The following is an 18,841-nucleotide window of genomic DNA, read 5'->3' on the forward strand; positions in this document are numbered from 1 at the left end:
TGGCAAGAGATGTTGAAATATTCCATAATCACGAAATCCACATTCTACTGTTTGTTTCTCTTATACCCAGTCCATTTATATTATATGCGCTTGTTCAAGTGTGTACACTGGTTTCTGGAGTTATACACATAGTTAAATATTATCCAGGCTTTTATGGGCATCCAGTGAACATACATTAATGTATTTTTACTCTGTTATTCATAAGTCAAGGTGGAGGTGATATCTTGATATGTTTCCACTGGGTATGTGAAGACTCTATATTATTATAATGGGGAGGAGAACTGACTGTTAAATATGTTTACTATGTTCTGCATATAGCAAGATAGAATTTATGTTTTTTAATGTTTTCTCAGGACATTTGATGAATTATTTTCAATGTATTAGTCTAATTTAAAAACCATGCAACCTTGGGGGTGCTAACATACATGCAGTTACGTCATAGGGGACAGCCTTTCCATTATGGACAACTGAAGTCTCTTGCTGTCTAATACAAACTAGAAACAACATGAGCTTAACCTAGCTTTCATTAATACATCAAAGTAAAAAAACCTGTTGTATCCTGTTCAATAAAAACTGCTTTGGACCCAGTGGCGGATCCAGAGCCTGACCTCGGGAGGGGCACTTGCAGATTATTTAGAGAAATAATCCAGACACAATACCCACTACAGTGCCAGTACCCCCTCCCAGAGTAAGTAGTCAAACCGTTTAAGAACAGTTTGACAACTTACCTGAGGTCTGCTTGGAAATGGGGCTGTAGTAGGGCATAGGAGCAGGGGTGCAGTGTGTGTGTGTTTGTGTAAGAAGGACTGTGTGAGCAGTGTGTGTGTGTGTGTGTGAAAGTTGCAGTGTGTACGTAAGGACAGCAGTGTGTGTTAGGGGGGCAGTGTGTGTGTGCATTGCAGTGTGAGTGGGAGGCAATGTGTGTATGGGGGGAAGTTTGTGTGTATGGGGCAGTGTATGTGTGTGGGGGGCCAATGTGTGTGTAGGGTGTGTGTGTGTGTATTGGGGGCAGTGTATGTGGGCAATATGTGTGTATGGGGGAAGAGTATGTGTGTGTATGTGGGCAGTGTATGTGTGTGTGGGAGCAGTAGTGTATGTGTATGGTGGGCAATTTGTGTGTGGGGGCAGTGTATGTATGTGGGGGCAGTCACAGTGTATGTATGTGGGGGCAGTGTGTGTGTGTGTATGGGGGCAGTGTAGGTGTGTGGGGGCAGTGTATGTATGTGGAGGCAGTGTATGTGGATGGGGCAGTGTATGTGTATGGGGGCAGTGTGTGTGTATGGGGGCAGTGTATGTATGTGGGGGCAGTGTGTGTGTGTGGGGGCAGTGTATGTATGTGGGGGCAGTGTATGTGTATGGGGGTAGTGTGTGTGTATGGGGGCAGTGTATGTATGTGGGGGCAGTGTGTGTGTATGGGGGCAGTCTATGTATGTGGGGGACAATGTGTGTGTATGGGGCAGTGTATGTATGTGTGGGCAGTGTGTGTGTGTGTGGGCAGTGTATGTGTGTGTTTGTAGGGTATGTGTATGGGGCAGTGTATGTGTATGGGGAAATGTGTGTGTATGGGGGCAGTGTATGTATGTGGGGCAGTGTGTGTGTACGGGGCAGTCTATGTATGTGGGGGACAATGTGTGTGTATGGGGGCAGTGTATGTATGTGGGGGCAGTGTGTGTGTGTGGGGGCAGTGTATGTGTGTGTTTGTAGGGTATGTGTATGGGGGCAGTGTATGTGTATGGGGGCAATGTGTGTGTATGGGGGCAGTGTATGTATGTGGGGGCAGTGTGTGTGTATGGGGGCAGTCTATGTATGTGGGGGACAATGTGTGTGTATGGGGGCAGTGTATGTATGTGGGGGCAGTGTATGTGTGTGTTTGTAGGGTATGTGTATGGGGGCAGTGTATGTGTATGGGGCAATGTGTGTGTATGGGGGTAGTGTATGTATGTGGGGGCAGTGTGTGTGTATGGGGGCAGTCTATGTATGTGGGGGACAATGTGTGTGTGTGGGGGGGGCAGTGTATGTTTGTGTTTGTAGGGTATGTGTGTGATAAGGATGTGGGGCTTTTTTAATGGTTTTTTTTAATTTGCTAAAATGATTTTTTTTAAATAAGGTTTTAAATATACATAATGTTCCCCTCCCTCCTTACCTTTGTTTAGGGAGGAGGGGGGACATTTCTCGATCCCTGGTGGTCCGGTGGGGAATCCCTGGTGGTCCATGTGGTGAGAGTGAACTCTAGTCCCGGTCTCCAGGGCTAGAGTTCACTCTCGCGAGATCCGGAGCGTTGCAATTGCAACGCTCCGTGCTTGCGAGAGAAGGACCTGGAGGAGCTGGAGACTGAGCTCCCCAGGTCCTTTCTCTCTCCCTCCCCTGCCGGCGGCCAGCAAACAGTGCCTGCGGACCAGAGAGGGAGATCTCTGATCTTCCCTGCGGTCCATGAAGGCACATTGCAGGGTTGGCGCTTGGACAGCGCCAGCCCTGCATTAGCCGGCAGGGGAGAGGAAGAACCTCGGATTCTCGGGGGGGGGGGGGGGAATTGCCCCGTTGCCCCCCCCTGGATCCGCCAGTGTTTGGACCTCATATCATTGCCCAGTCCTATCTTTTCTATTATTTAGCCCTGGGAGTGTGATCACCTCTGAGTTGGAGACACTGTAAAGGTCTCTTTTACTTGTGCCTCCCAAAACTATTTTCTTCATTAACAAATATATCACAGGGTGTACTGGCATACATACTGTTCTTATGTATAATGTAGATGCCAAACACAGCTTTGCAGCTCGACGTTAATGGAACCCCAAAGCACCTTGTTACTTTGGAAACATGTATCACAGCCTCCTAATCTATCATGAAGGCTGAAGAACACAGAAGCAAAACATCATGGAACTAGCAGTCCTTAAATAGAGCTACCTTTTGGGGACCCCTGAATTAATAAAGACTTCTGTATTATCTTCTGGCATTGCCATTGTTTCACAGAATCATTTCTGGGTGCTTCTATCATCCTTTATAAAAATTCAGTTTTGAAACAAATGCTTAATTAACTGAAATTTTAGGTAAAATATACAAAACAGGAATAACTTTAAATTTATGTAGATACTAGAAATTTGGCAAGCATAACCTATATACAGTTGCAAGGAAAAGTATGTGAACCCTTTGGAATCATATGGATTTCTGCACAAATTGGTCATAAAATGTGATCTGATCATCATCATCTAAGTCACAACAATAGACAATCACAGTCTGCTTAAACTAATAACACACAAAGAATGAAATGTTGCCATGTTTTTATTGAACACACCATGTAAACATTCACAGTGCAAGTGGAAAAAGTATGTGAACCCTTGGGTTTAATAACTGGTTGAACCTCCTTTGGCAGCAATAACTTCAACCAAACGTTTCCTGTAGTTGCAGATCAGACGTGCACAACGGTCCGGAGTAATTCTTGACCATTCCTCTTTACAGAACTGTTTCAGTTCAGCGATATTCTTGGGATGTCTGGTGTGAATCGCTTTCTTGAGGTCATGCCACAGCATCTCAATCGGGTTGAGGTCAGGACTGGGCCACTTCAGAAGGCGTATTTTCTTCTGTTTAAGCCATTCTGTTGTTGATTTACTTCTATTTACTTCTATGCTTTGGGTCATTGTCCTGTTGCAACACCCATCTTCTGTTGAGCTTCAGCTGGTAGACAGATGGCCTTAAGTTCTCCTGCAAAATGTCTTGATAAACTTGGGAATTCATTTTTCCTTCGATGATAGCAATCTGTCCAGGCCCTGACGCAGCAAAGCAGCCCCAAACCATGATGCCTCCACCACCATACTTCACAGTTGGGATGAGGTTTTGATGTTGGTGTGCTGTGCCTCTTTTTCGCCACACATAGTGTTGTGTGTTTCTTTTAAACAACTCAACTTTGGTTTCATCTGTCCACAGAATATTTTGCCAGTACTGCTGTGGAACATTCAGGTGCTCTTGTGCAAACTGTAAACGTGCAGCAATGTTTTGTTTGGACAGCAGTGGCTTCCTCTGTGGTATCCTCCCATGAAATCCATTCTTGTTTAGTGTTTTACGTATTGTAGATTCGCTAACAGGGATGTTAGCATTTGCCAGTGACTTTTGTAAGTCCTTAGCTGACACTCTAGGATTCTTCTTCACCTCATTGAGCAGTCTGCGCTGTGCTCTTGCAGTCATCTTCACAGGACGGCCACTCCTAGGGAGAGTAGCAGCAGTGCTGAACTTTCTCCATTTATAGACAATTTGTCTTACCGTGGACTGATGAACAGCAAGGCTTTTGGAGATACTTTTATAACCCTTTCCAGCTTTATGCAAGTCAACAATTCTTAATCGTAGGTCTTCTGAGAGCTCTTTTGTGCGAGGCATCATTCACATCAGGCAATGCTTCTTGTGAAAAGGAAACCCAAAACTGGTGTGTGTTTTTTATAGGGCAGGGCAGCTGTAACCAACACCTCCAATCTCATCTAATTGATTGGACTCCAGTTGGCTGACATCTCACTCCAATTAGCTCTTGGAGATGTCATTAGTCTATGGGGTTCACATACTTTTTCCACCTGCACTGTGAATGTTTACATGGTGTGTTCAATAAAAACATGGCAACATTTCATTCTTTGTGTGTTATTAGTTTAAGCAGACTGTGATTGTCTATTGTTGTGACTTAGATGATGATCAGATCACATTTTATGACCAATTTGTGCAGAAATCCATATAATTCCAAAGGGTTCACATACTTTTTCTTGCAACTGTATAAAGTGTTAATCTCTACAAAGTAATCATAAATATTTTTTGTCATGACAACAAATTAATTATTATTTATTTTATATGATTAATATAATATCATTATTATCCCCCCATAAAACTTTTTAAAAGTTTTCTATGATATACTTCACTTTAGCAGAAGATGACAGTGGAATTAATGTAAGATTTGTAGTTAATATATGACTTACCTCTCGAATTACTCTGATTATGTGTCCATAGCAAAATATCATGATGAACAGAGGTAATACAAGACAAAACAGGAAGAGGCACACTATGTAGGACACATTGTTTGTGGAATTGGAATGCCACATAACAGAACATGTAATGCCAGAACTTTCAAGACTGTAACGACTCCACCCAAACAGTGGAGGCAATGTCCAAAACAGGGAGTAAATCCATGATCCAACAATGCAAATCCAAGCCTTCCTGTAGTTAGAAACATCAGCTTTTGTGCATCTGAGTACCGTAAGGTAGCGTTCATATGACAGGATAGACAGGGACACGAGTGACACGATACCTAGAATTAAACAATACAGGAGACTTAAATTCGACATCAAAAAATATTTTTTTATGTTTTCGTTTCATGTTTTACAAAGAAATAATTTAAAACTTGTGCATATATTTACATAAAAACCGGACAATATAAAAAAATATGGATAATTTGGATTTCTTATGTTATAATTTGTTATGTGAATATGCGATTACTTAAAGGACCACTATAGGCACCCAGACCACTTCAGCTCAATTAAGTGGTCTGGGTGCCTGGTCCATCTAGGATTAACCCTTTCTGCTGTAAACATAGCAGTTTCAGAGAAACTGCTATGTTTATAATAGGGTTAAACCAGCCTCTAGTGGCTGTCTCACAAGTTTGTTTTCCTGGCACTATAGTGGTCCTTTAACCCCTTAAGGACCAAACTTCTGGAATAAAATGGAATCATGCCATGTCAGACATGTCATGTGTCCTTAAGGGGTTAACAAATGTGAAAGAACATTTTTAGAGTCTCTAGCAGTGCCTGCTGAGGTGGTTATCATGATAGGAGTACAGTAGTGCTATTCCCCGGTAATGAGGTAAACCATTTTGAGGCTCTCACAATGCTGGATTAAACTCAATTCGTTTCTGCAGAACTGCAGAACCCGGATGCCAATCGTGCTGCTCATTCATTGGCTGAGAGGTTCAACTGGGGTTCTCGGTCAATGGATGAGTATCTGTGCAAAGAAAGGTGCACATAATTTACATTAGCCAGCCAGTAAATCTTGTTTATGACACTTGCTAATGACACTGCTGAAGGTGAAATTACATCTCTGACAGGCACCAAGCACCCTGACCACTTAAAAATACTGAAATGCTAATGGTGCTTGGAGTTGCACTTTAACTTACTGTGGCAAAGATGCCTCTGCCACAAGCTCCTGGATGAGCCTGCTGGCTAGCCTCCTGTCAAAGGACTAAGGGCCATGTAAAAGACACGTTAAAAGACTTTGTTCATGGGATTTCCCTGTATTTTTTGGGAACCGAACAAACACACGAACTGGGACCATCTCTGTGCTTGTTAACCCCCATTGACCTCTCCTTACACCTCCATCATCGTGGATTCTAATTGTTCTGCTGGGTGGCCTCCATGCGTATGCACAAACACGTGGGAACTAAGTTGGCGGCCATCATGTTCACACGAACGCAGGCAGCTGTGTTTGGTCGTCGAGTTCATGGAACTCAAATCGGACACTTTACCCCCGCAAACCCTGCTGAACTTTGACAAACGCCTGCTTCTTTTCCACAAAAGAGTGCTATTCGGTCGGATTGTATGTTTGAACTATGCGAACAATGGCTACCTAGGAGTCAGAGTATGCGTTCGCTAGTTTGTTAATTTTTACACTCCTGAAATTGACCGACCTCTACCACTTTTCTTATGGAACTATTTTGGGCAGAAGCCATGTGTGCAGTCAGTTAAAACTTGACTTCCATGGAAAATCCGAACCACTGAACCGATCTGAGTGATTTTTGGATAAGTTGGTCACTCAGATCGGGGCAATGCGAGGATGTGACTTTTGAGGAGTTTCCATGGATTTTGGTGGTACTTTTGAGGTGTTGTGAAATTTTTATGTTTTTCTGTACCTGGAGATAATTGAGTTTGTACAGTTCCTGACTCAATTATCTCTCAGGCACAGGGGAGGAGTTTACTGTATGTATAAATTCTGTGACTGTGCCTGCATTAAACAGTTCTACTCCCAGCACTAAGCCTCGGCTTATGTTTGTGGGGATATGCGATATTGGCTACAATTACTGCTATACAGCTATAATCTCTGGAGGAGAACTTTGACCACTGGGAGCTGGATCCAGGACTCGGATCCAGATAGGGAAAAGACAGCGAGACCCCAGCCAAGCTGCAGCGGCTAAGGGGCTGAAAGTGCTTATGGTGTCTCAGAGATGCTTGGCGGAGGTACCCATTCAGGGTACCAGGCAGTCCACCACACTTACATTAACTAATCAACAGATATGTCTTCTCTAAACTCACTGTTTACACCCTTGCAAAAACCTTATTACTGAATTATAACTCCATATTTTCTATTAGACTAGTGGTAAGCATGTTCCTGTCTCTAAAGCTGTTCCTGTTTATTCTCTTCTGGAGTTAAAGCTGGTAAATAGTCACAGAGCGTATCTATGCCTTATTGTACTCTTTATATTTCTGTAGTGTTTCCACTGAAAACCAGACACTAAAGTTTTTAGCAGTTGTAGACTTTGAGATAAATATATCATGACAAAATATTATATAATGCCCAGTAGACATATCTAAGTCATCTAAATCATTGTACCATTTTCTGGATCAATGGGAAGTAAGCATATCTTGGGACACATGTATTTGATAATATGTTATAATTGAATCCCACCGATAGTATCACATTATCTGGGTAATAAAATGCAGATGAAGAAAATATGTTCTCTCAGGCTCACCCACCAATAGCCCTATTTGTATGACATATGTTTTCCTAGCACTCCTTTCCTTATTAAAGGAAAAAATTTCCTTTAATAATATTGATGTCTGAGAACAGGTCACTTACAAGTATTGAATGGGTGTGTGACCTCCTGAACCTTAATGATGATACATCATAAGGGAAGTGATATATCAAAGAAAGAGAAGGTTCTCTTTTCATAAAGCTACTTGAGGTTTGATTCTGTTTGAGGTTTGCCCACATATTGCTCTTGAGAGTCTTTTATAACCAGACTGTGAAGTCTTCAAAGACAATTGTGAATCTCTCCTAATTGGATGTATTTTTGTAATAATATATATATAATATAATAATAAGTTTTATCATGAAGGGAACGTATAGAAATTATATAGTGTTCAAGCTAAAGGTTCATTAGCTAGATAATTGATCCTTTGTAGTCTAGTGTCATTGAACTAATTATTTCCTCGATTTCAAAATTCAATTTTTCAAATTATTCAATATCATTAAAAAGACTTTCCAAACAGGGGCATACTGACAACGCATGGGTCCACCAGACAAAAAAGAGATCATGAGGACCCCTTTTGCCCACCGACTTGCAAGCTACACCCATATAAGCCCACATACACGCACCGCTCACATGTACATCCTTGCATTAGAGAAAGTGTTGTAATGTGGAGGTTAGGGTCTTTAGTGGGGAATGGAACTGTAGTGTATGTGACTATAGCTGTTTGGGGGGAATAAGGGTTGCAGTGGGGTAGAGGGGCTCTAGTTGTAGGGTAGGGACTAAGGTTAAATAAAAAACCAAAATATTTTTAATTTAAAAAAAAACAAGTAACTAAATAAAGTTATTCCCCTCTCCCTATGGCTTACTTTGGGCAGGGAGGAGAGAATACTTGGTGTTTAAGTGATCCCTGGTGGTCTCTTGGGAAGTATACTTCCTAGCTTTTCTTGTGTATCAGCTTTTGCGAGCTTTGCGAGCTCTGGTGTTCTGGTTGGGCCTGGGTGTTGCCGAGGCTGAGCACTCTCTCCAGATCTAAAGATCACCAAGCAAACAGTTATGTCGACATTCCAAATAAAGTGCAGTGACTGGGGGGCTCCAAACCTGGCAGCATGGTAGGGCCTCTTGAGGACAATGCCCGAGTGCCTTAATGGTCAATCCGCCCCTGTTTCCAAATTATTTATCTACAATAATTCCCATAGAGTTTAATGGTGACTTCTGTAGATAAATAATTTGGAAAGCTTTTCTTACAGTATTGAATAATTTTTTAAAGCTTATTAAAATTGAGGCCCTATGTGAAAGATGTGTTTAAGTGTATACATATTTTTTTGTATAGATGCAACTAAAGTTTACTTCCACATTTTAAGGAAGAAAAGATAATAAAAGGAAAAAAAAATTAAAATATTCTGAGATTCAGACCTGTACTTCCTTCCAATCCTCCACACCATGCAAAGTAAATCAACAAAGAGTTGACTTGGACCATGCCCAGGGATATGGGTTAACACAATTATGAATGTCCCACAAAGGCATCCCTTATTCCTTCTCACACCGTCTCATGGATGGCAGTAAGAGTCAAGGGACGCACTAGAACCACATTGATCATTTTCAAGGTGGGGTGGTACTTTGTTTTGTACCAAAGGGACTGAACTTTTCTCTGGTAGTTTGGGAGTTGTACTTTTTGTAAAATAATGGGTCAACCTTATTGAAAACTTTAAGATTTTAAAGCTGTTGACACTAAAAAAAGTGTAAAACATTCAGGAACTTATTACATGTCATTTAAAGAATGTGGTTTATGTGATGAGCTGCCCTTGTGGCCTACAGTAGAATAACTGGACATTTGAGTTTTGTTAATAGAAGTATTAGAAGTCATTCCATATCAGAACATTTTATCACTAAACATAATAGTGGTCTGAGTTTTTTTGTCATATTAGAGGATACATTTGGCATCCAAGCTCACAGCAAAAACATGGACTCTTATTGTCTTCTCTCCCTGCAACTTTTAGGTACTGACTAAACCTTAGAAGATCTTCCTCCTCATTTATTCTACCTTTTTCAACATATTACTATTTTTACTATAACCAGGGATGTATTTGCCGCGAGGCAAACAAGGCATTTGCCTTGGGCGGCACTTTCCATGGGGCGGTAAAAAACCCCACTGCCAAATGCCCAGGCAAATACCTTGTTAGCTTGGCGGCTAACTAAGAATCCAGGCAAGTGGATGGCTAACTAAGAATCCAGGCGGGCAGGCGGCGGTGGCGGGGGAGCACTGATTTGTGAGCTCTCTGCTTAGCTCCCTTGAGCGCCGCAGAGTGATGCCGGGAGCCGGAATATGACGTCATATTCCGGCTCCCGGCATCACTCTGAGGCGCGTGAGGGAGCTGAGCAGAAACAGCTCACTAATCAGTGCTCCCTCGCCAGCGCTGCCCGCCCGCCTGGATTCTTAGTTAGCCGCCCACCTGCCTCCCTTCATGTCAGAAGGGACCCCAGGACCCGGGGTAAAAAAAAATCCACCCAGCACTCCCAAAGGTAGGGAGGCTGGGTGGATTTAAACTAAAAAAGAAAAAGTAATCGGTTAATGTTTGGGGAGGGAGGGTCTGTCAGTGTGTATGTGAGTGATTGTGTATGTATGTCTGTCAGTGTGTATCTGAGTGATTGTGTGTGTCTGTCTGTCAGTGTGTGTATGTCACAGTGTGTATGTCTGGCTCTCAGTGTGTGCATGGCTGTCAGTGTGTATGTCTGGCAGTCAGTGTGTGAATGTCTGTCAGTGTGTATGTGAGTAATTGTGTATGTATGTCTGTCAGTGTGTATCTGAGTGATAGTGTGTATGTCTGGCTGTCAGTGTGTGTATGTCTGTCGGTGTGTATGTGAGTGATTGTGTGTGTGTATGTCTGTCAATGTGTCTGTCACTGTGTGGCTGTCAGTGAGTGAGAGTGTTTGTTTCTGAGTGATTGCGTCTGTGAGGGCGCCTGTGTGTCTGAGTGAATGTGTGTGATTGTGTATGCCTGCCAGTGTGTGTGTCTCCGTCATTGTGTGTATGTCAGTGAGTCAGTGATTGTTTGTCAAATCAGTGTGTGTATGTCAGTGTATCTGAGAGTGTGTCTGTCAGTCAAAGTGTGTGTTAGTCGTTTAACAGGAAGAGGTGTGGCATTGACAGGAAATGGTGGGGGCAAATGTAAATTAGGGGGTGCCCGAGTTCCGTCATGCCTAGGGCAGCACAGATACTAAATACATCACTGACTATAACAATGTTACCATTTATACCTGTTGTTCACCATGGTAATTTTCTATACATGCAATTTTCTATTGTTAATCGCAGTGGATGAATTCCACCAATATTTCATGTACATATTGTTATTAATATTTGGGGTGATCCATTTTGGTTTGTGAAATTTTCAATTTTATACAAAAGATATTTGCTCTACCTACCACCTCTCTTTCTACCCCTTGCCCCTCCTAGCTGTAAATACCTTCCTATAACTGTGTGCTATCTCATCCCTATTTCTTAGGCCTTGCTTCACAAACCCAGCTTAGGGCAAAAACACATTGTCTCCATTTTTCTCTAAGCACTTTTTCCCTGTAGCCATCAATAAACACAGTTCATAAAGCATTGACGATGTTCTGTAGGTAAATATCTGCTTCTATTCATCATTAGATATTTAATATTAATATAATCTTTAGTGTTTGTGCCATTTTATCAACCTCCTGTATTTTGTATGTTAAATTACTATTTATTGAATTATACTTGAAAAAAATATATTGAACTTCATTTCAGCATTTTTCAATGGACCTTACAAGGCGTTATTATCATGCATGAATATAAACCATTTGTATGCAGGGGGTAATTATCCAGATCCAAATCATTAAATTTCCTTTTGAAAAACAACTCATCATATATAGCAAAGTTAAAAGAGAGTTTCATGAACACGATGAAGAAGCTAAATGCATTGTATGGTCTCTCCAATAACACAATCTGATAATAATTAACCTCTTTATGACACCGCTTCAGTTTGCTTGTTTTGTTTTAAGGACACAGTCAATTATGGAATTTTTGCTGCGTTTGTATTTAACCACAATTTCCGTATTTCTCATTTATTGGAACAAGACACATTATATATAGTTTGTTCAAAGGACAAAGGGGGTTTTAATTGGAGGAGACATACATATGTATTAATACTAATTTCCTACAAAAAATAAATAAATTACAAATAAAACATTTTTTTCACTGTTTTGGCAATACTTCTGTTTACACAATTAATTTAGCTTAAGAAAAGTAATACAAAATTAATTATTTTGTTGTCTTGATTTACAGAATAAATCATGTCTAGGATTTCAGTTTATTTTTGGTAGTTACAGGTCACACAATACAAGGAATAAAATACAATTATAGAATCATTATGGAACGATTTTTGAATTTGGTATATTTGGTTTTCTGTGATGGCTATTAAACTTAGAAGACGAATATCCAAGCAAAAATATATATTTGCATAAAGTAGATACAACAGGGTATTTACCTAAGGGTATTTTGACACTTTTTACACAGCCATTTAACTGCCACATCCTTACATTCGCTCCAAGAATGACTCAACAAGTTCCTGGGCAAATGCTGGCTCCATGCCTACAAAGTAGAAATGTCACTGTGGAGGACTTTTAATATTACGTGCACTTATCCCTATATTTATTAAATATATTAAATATATATTTGTTAAGTGTAATTAGTTACTAAAGTGAGAAGTCAAGGTGAATTCAAAGTGGATTTCAAGGTTCAAAGCGAATTTAAGGTTCAGTTTGGCCGATATGGCCTTAATTTTGATATACATTTTAAATGCCTCTACTACCAATCTTAATTTTCAGCGGTTCCCCTGGCTTTGCCGTGTCTTGACATGTGCACAGTCGTTATTCGTCATGTGCTATAAAAACATAAACTTAAATAAGACACAGACACAGTTTATACTGTTGGAGTATAAAGTCCACAGCTTTATTAAATTATTATAATAATAAATTAACATATTTAGGGTCATTGTCATAATAAACATGTTACTATCCCCCCGCACAATACCCCTGACAATGACCCTACCACTTGACAATAAATAACATCCAAATAACATTTAACTTGAAACACACGGCCTACCAAAGAGGCCCCATATCATAAGGTTAACTGTAGGTGTACCCAGACACCCCTGCACCCCCAGGTTCGTAGCCAACGAAGAGCTAGAACCTACCAACACTTATTTCCGTCCTGCCTACTCCAGCCTAGACCTTGGCCTGTCCACTTCCAATTCCACCAAAAAATTCCAACTTAACTACGCCCTGTTCCCGCCGCTGTGACAAAACGGGAAAATTGCCTAAAAAAATCTAGGGAGGGTGGGTGGGACAACTAACAGGTAAGTGAGGCTCCGATTAAAATGACCACTCTCTAAGATGGCCGCTATTTAACTACCTATCCTCCACCCCCAAGCTACATTAACCTAATCCAGCCCCTAACTCAATTACACCTGCCCACTTTCTGGCTCTGTCAAGGCCCACTCCCCCACTGCATCGTTTCATGGGCTTCATGACATGTGCACAGTCGTTATTCGGCATGTGCTATAAAAACCTAAACTTAAATAAGACACAGACACAGTTTATACTGTTGGAGTATAAAGTCCACAGCTTTATTAAATTATTATAATAATAAATTAACATAGTTAGGGTCATTGGCATAATAAACATTATGTACTATCCCCTCGCACAATTCCCCTGACAATGACCCTACCACTTGAACAATAAATAACATCCAAATAACATTTAACTTGAAACACACCGCCTACCAAAGAGGCCCCATATCATAAGGTTAACTGTAGGGGTGTACCCAGACACCCCTGCCCACCCAGGTTCGTAGCCACCGAAGAGCTAGAACCTACCAACACTTATTTCCGTCCGGCCTACTCCAGCCTAGACCTTGGCCTGTCCACTTCCAATTCCACCAGAAAATTCCAACTTAACTGCGCCCTGTTCCGCCACAGCACATGGCTTGACCCCCTCAAGATCATGTGCGACCCCCACCACACTTAAACAGGGCCTGGGCGACGCCCTCCTGAAACCCCAAGTTAAGTAGGTCGCTCCATACATCCGACAAATGTACTCCGTCCCTCCTATATATCCCGGCAACATGCCCTCCAACTCCCGGTGTCGTACCACTATGCCACCCAAACGTCTCATAAAAACAGCCATATATTTATTGACCTTACCCCTACATCGGGCTACTGCGGCTGAGTCCCTGGCGTGCTGCCATATAAAGCGAGGCACCATCTCAGACCACACCACCAACACGCTAGGGATCAGCTCCCTCCTCCTATCCCCGGAACTGGACCTCCTCCACCTATCCCTGTAACTGGGCCTTGACTCGCTGCGCCTGCCTCATGATGGGCTCCTGTCCCTGCTTCTCTGTCTCTCCACTGTGATCATAGCGCTGCCACGCCTGACGCTGGTGCTGCGCCACTCTTCCCTCCGTTCTCTCCATGCACCCTCTTCATTCTCCTTACCAGTTCTCGTTGGGGGATCAACAATAGGTCGTTCCGCCCGCCGTGAACCAAAACTACATGCGGGACAGACCCGCCCGCGACCTTTCTAAACAATACGCTACTTAAAGTCTGCCAACTAAATCCCCCAAAACCAAACCATAATAATGCCACCCACTCCAGGAGAAAGCCCAGCTGTGTTCCGTTTCTTCTAACTGCAGCCCTCTTCTGTGCCCAGTACAGGTACGAGTGGCCAAATAACCAAACCGTCCAACCTGAAAAGAAACAAAATTAAATACACGGCAGAGCAAACTTCCACTTTTCCAAGCCCCCTTTACATCAACCTGTCGGGCCTCACGTATGAGCGGAATCGCATGGATTCCCACCTCCCTATTCGCTTAATCCGCTCGTCCCCCAAACCCAAGCGTGCCGTCTCCATTGCTGACCCCATATGGAACGGGTGCGCACCGAACTGCATAGGCTCCAAGCCCAGCTTCCCTAAACCTAAACAAAAAATCTGTATGAACTGAAAACGTGACAGCGCCGTGCCGTCGGCGTGCAAGAAAAAACATCCTTTGACCCTTGGACGGATGTCCAAGTACCCTGCGCCGCAAGCCACTGGGCACACCCCCGACCCTGGTAACTCATACAACACCACCTTTGCCAAAAATGTCCGTTTTAGATCGGTTCAGCCTAATCCGCACCCGGCTCCAAGCTGTTAACCGCCAACCCCCGCCTTGTAAGCGCTAACCAACTCCCCAATCCGAAAAGCCCCCAAAAATGCCCAGAATGGTGAAGGACATATCCTAGGCAATGTCTCCACCAACCCTTGTGGGACCGCGAACGACACTAGTCTTCTCATGTCCACTGTCTTCTTCCCCCTCCGAAAACCCCGCACCGCGTGCCGTACTAAAAAATGCTTTGTGATGCCTTCCCACCCATTAAACTTAAACAAAAAGGCCAAGGCTGACATATGTTTGTCCACCATAGCAGGTGATGCCCAAACAAACGACACAGTAACCATAAAAAAACATCCAACCGATGACCCACCTAAAGATCTCTTCCTACCTGCTCTACCGTTTCATCCCAGGCCTTCCAAACCTTAACGCAAGACAACCACGTGCTTGGCGCCAATGACTTCTTTATATATTCCCCAAGCACGACATCCCGAGCTGCCACATCTCGCCCAGGCTTCCCGCACGTCCGGGGCTGCTTTCTGAAAACGTTCCCACTGAAAACGAGACAGCGCATCAGCCACTAAATTTGAAAATCCTGGGATGTGCCTAGCCCTGAACACTATATTGAAGGACATGCATAGAAGTACTAACTGCCGCAATAAACATAGTACTGGGGGGAGGATGTCGACAGGCCGTTTATTGCCTGCACCACTGCCATGTTGTCAGAATAGAATATGACTTTTATTCGTCAACTCCGACCTCCATAATGCCACCACTACCACAACAGGGAAGAATTCCAAAAACGCCAGATTTTTGATCAGCGGGCTCGCTTTCCACGCCTCTGGCCACGCTTCGGCGCACCATTGTCCCGACAAAATAAGCCCCGAACCCGACGCTACCCGAAACGTCAGTAAACAGCCCCATGGTTTCCGAAGACGCCGCCGGCTCCCGGAAGAACACCCTACCATTGAAATCCCATAGAAACCGATCCCACACCACTAAGTTCGCCCTCATTTCCGCCGAAACCCTGATGTAATGCGACGGCAGCCGCACCCCACTCGTTGCTCGCGCCAACCGTCTACAGAAAACCCTCCTCATGGGTGTAATCCTGCATGCAAAGTTAAGGCTCCCTACTAACAACTGTAGCCCCCGTAGAGTTACTTTTTTAGCCTTCCCGACTGTGGCTACCAGCTCCCGCATACTCTGCAATTTGTCCGAAGGTAACCTACATTCCCCTTTTACGGAATCAATTTCTAAACCCAACAAGCTAAGGCAAGTGGTGGGCCCCACGGTCTTGTCCTCCGCTAATGGAACCCCGAAGGAATGCGCTACCCATTGGAATACCTCCAATAACTGCCTGCAACGGTCCGATTCCCAGGGCCGACGCATATAAAATCGTCTAGGTAGTGCACTACCGCGCCCCCCGCCGATTCCTGCCATACCACCCATTCCAAAAACTTACTGAACTTTTCAAAATAGGCGCGTGATATGGAACATCCCATTGGTAAACACAAGTCCATGAAAAAAAACCCTCGAAGCAACACCCTAGGAGGTGATGACAATTCGGGTGTATGGGAAGTATGGGTGTATGGGAAGCAGCCGTCAGCACCCCCGGTGTATGGGAAGCAGCCGTTAGCACCCACCTACCTTCGCCATCAGCACCCCTCGCCCTGTTCTCTGGACCAACTCAACTGCCTTGTCGAATGATGTATAGGATATAGAGCATAGGGCCGCATCGATGTCATCATTTACCAAGGCCCCTTCTGGGTACGATAAGTGATGTATCAACCGAAACTTACCCGCCTCTTTTTTGGGGACCACCCCGAGCGGGGAAATCCTCAAACCCGCCTGTGGCGGGGATGGAAACGGGCCCACCATCCTCCCCAGTTGGACTTCCTTGCTTAGCTTTTCCCGCACCACCCCGGATGCTCCCGAACGGACATAAGGTTAGCTCACACCGTACCCGGGCCCTTGACTATAAAGGGTATCGTAAAGCCCTCCCTTAATCCCTTCCATAATAATCTTGCATAGTCCTGGTTAGCGTATTGCCTTAGCCAAGGCAACATCGCACCTACTTTCACTGGGGACGCCCCCAACCTTGGTCGCAGGGGCTGCTGCCCCAACGGTTCCCCCTCCAACATTAGGCTTACCATTCTTGAAGCATCTGTTGGCGCCATGATTCCCCCCACAACCCGAACAAAATCTACAGTAATTTCCCCACTTGCATTGGCCTTCATTATACAGCCAGCAGAAGCCCTTCTTTTGTCCCGCCAACACAGCACCCCCTGTGGCCGCACCGGCTGACCCAGGAAAGGGCACAGTTTTCTGCGCCATCATAAGCCTCATCCATAATGGCAGGTCCATCTGGTCCCGCCGCATGCTACCTTCAGCTGCTAATCGTTGACGAAACTGCTCGTCGTATCTCCACCATGCCAAACCCCCATACGCCCTGTACGCGTCACCTATGCCATCCAGGTAGCACAAAAGTTGCGAACAATGACCCAGGCTTTTTTCCCTGATTACACTAGCTAGGATACAGAATGCCCTCAGCCAATTCCCAAAGGTCTTTGGTATCTTACGTTACCTCTGCCTTTTCTCCTCTTCCTCCTTTTTTGCATCTTTCTTGTCCTATTCCTCGAGGGGAAGAAGGGAAAATATTTCCACAAACTCCCCTTTCCAAATTTTTTCCTTTAAGTCCGTCTTTAAATGACATCCCAGGGGGCCCGCGAATGACACGTGTACGTTTTGTTGCGCCGCATCTGGGATATCGCCACACTCTTTTATCTGTTCACCCCCCCTTCAGACGTCCCCGACGACGCTGCCTCTTCACCTGTCTCACCACCGCTTGACCCCTGTGCTACCGCCCCCGCAGACCTAACCCCCTTGTCCCGACCGCCCTCCGGAGACCACACCTTCTCGAACTGCAGTGTCGACCCCCCCTCCCCGGACCATGATTCCCAAAGTGTTTTTAAACAGCCTAACTATTGCCCTGAGTGTTGTGTAGATATGGACTCACCGCCTGACACCCCGGCCGCGACAGACCACGGGGTCGCTGTCCTTCCGTCCACCTTTCCAAGTACCGGCGTGTCCCGTTGACACCCGCCTCAGGACCGCAGGTGTATTACTCCGCGACCTGTAGGGAGAAGATAACCTGGGTAGTCTGTACAACCACGTCCCTACCCGCCCTGCCTCCCTATGCTCCTCTCTATTTTCCCTTACTTCGCTCCGCCTTGCTGAACGACACTCCCTGTTATATGCATTACGCCGTTGCTCCTGGAAACTCCTCTCTGTTGAACCAGATGCGCTGCACCGACTTCTCCTCCACCTATCCCCGGAATTGGACCTCCTCCACCTATCCCTGTAACTGGGCCTTGACTCACTGCACCTGCCTTGTGATGGGCTCCTGTCCCTGCTTCTTTGTCTCTCCACTGTGCTCCTAGCGTTGCCGCACCTGACGCTGGTGCTGCGCCACTCTTCCCTCCATTCTCTCCATGCACCATCCTTGCTTCTTTGCCGCCCCTGGGAGCAGCCTGAAGGGCCCTCCCGCCCGCCTCCGTCCCCCCGGCTTTCCTCCACCTGTGCTGGCCCCAGTGGCTCTCCCTCAGCCGCTGCGCCTGGCCCTCCCTTAGCCGCCCTGTGTGACAATGAGCCGACTTCACCATCCTGGCAGCTTGCCGCCCCCTTTGCACCTGCCGCCCACTGTGTGTTCCGGCTGCCCCTGCTGCGCTCTTCCCTCCTGTCAGTGCTGCTGGACCTGCACATGGCCCAAAGAAAGAGGACCATCTTCTGTTGAAAAAAAAGTTAGCACAAGTTATAGATGATTTTTAATGTTTTATTGCATGGTGTAAATCCCAGATCTATTAAGAGGTATTTGATAGTAATATGCTGTTAGTTGTGTTTCCAGAATTTTATCCACCTCCTGTATATTTAACATTATATATCTGTTTATCTACAGGTACTTAGAAATATAA

The 18,841-nt window shown here is 44.5% G+C and overlaps 1 protein-coding gene across 1 annotated transcript in view; it reads right to left on the reverse strand.

Annotated features, from left to right (window-relative positions):
* The window catches only part of LOC134573751 (opsin-3-like), a 45,438-nt gene that overhangs the window by 17,432 nt on the left and 9,165 nt on the right, over positions 1–18,841 (reverse strand). The window contains exon 2 of the mRNA XM_063433529.1: positions 4,944–5,272. Within this exon, the coding sequence (XP_063289599.1) occupies positions 4,944–5,272 (329 nt within the window). The remainder of the gene's footprint in view (positions 1–4,943; positions 5,273–18,841) is intronic.

This window comes from Pelobates fuscus, chromosome 9 (assembly GCF_036172605.1).
Source record: "Pelobates fuscus isolate aPelFus1 chromosome 9, aPelFus1.pri, whole genome shotgun sequence".
NCBI classification, from domain to species: domain Eukaryota; kingdom Metazoa; phylum Chordata; class Amphibia; order Anura; family Pelobatidae; genus Pelobates; species Pelobates fuscus.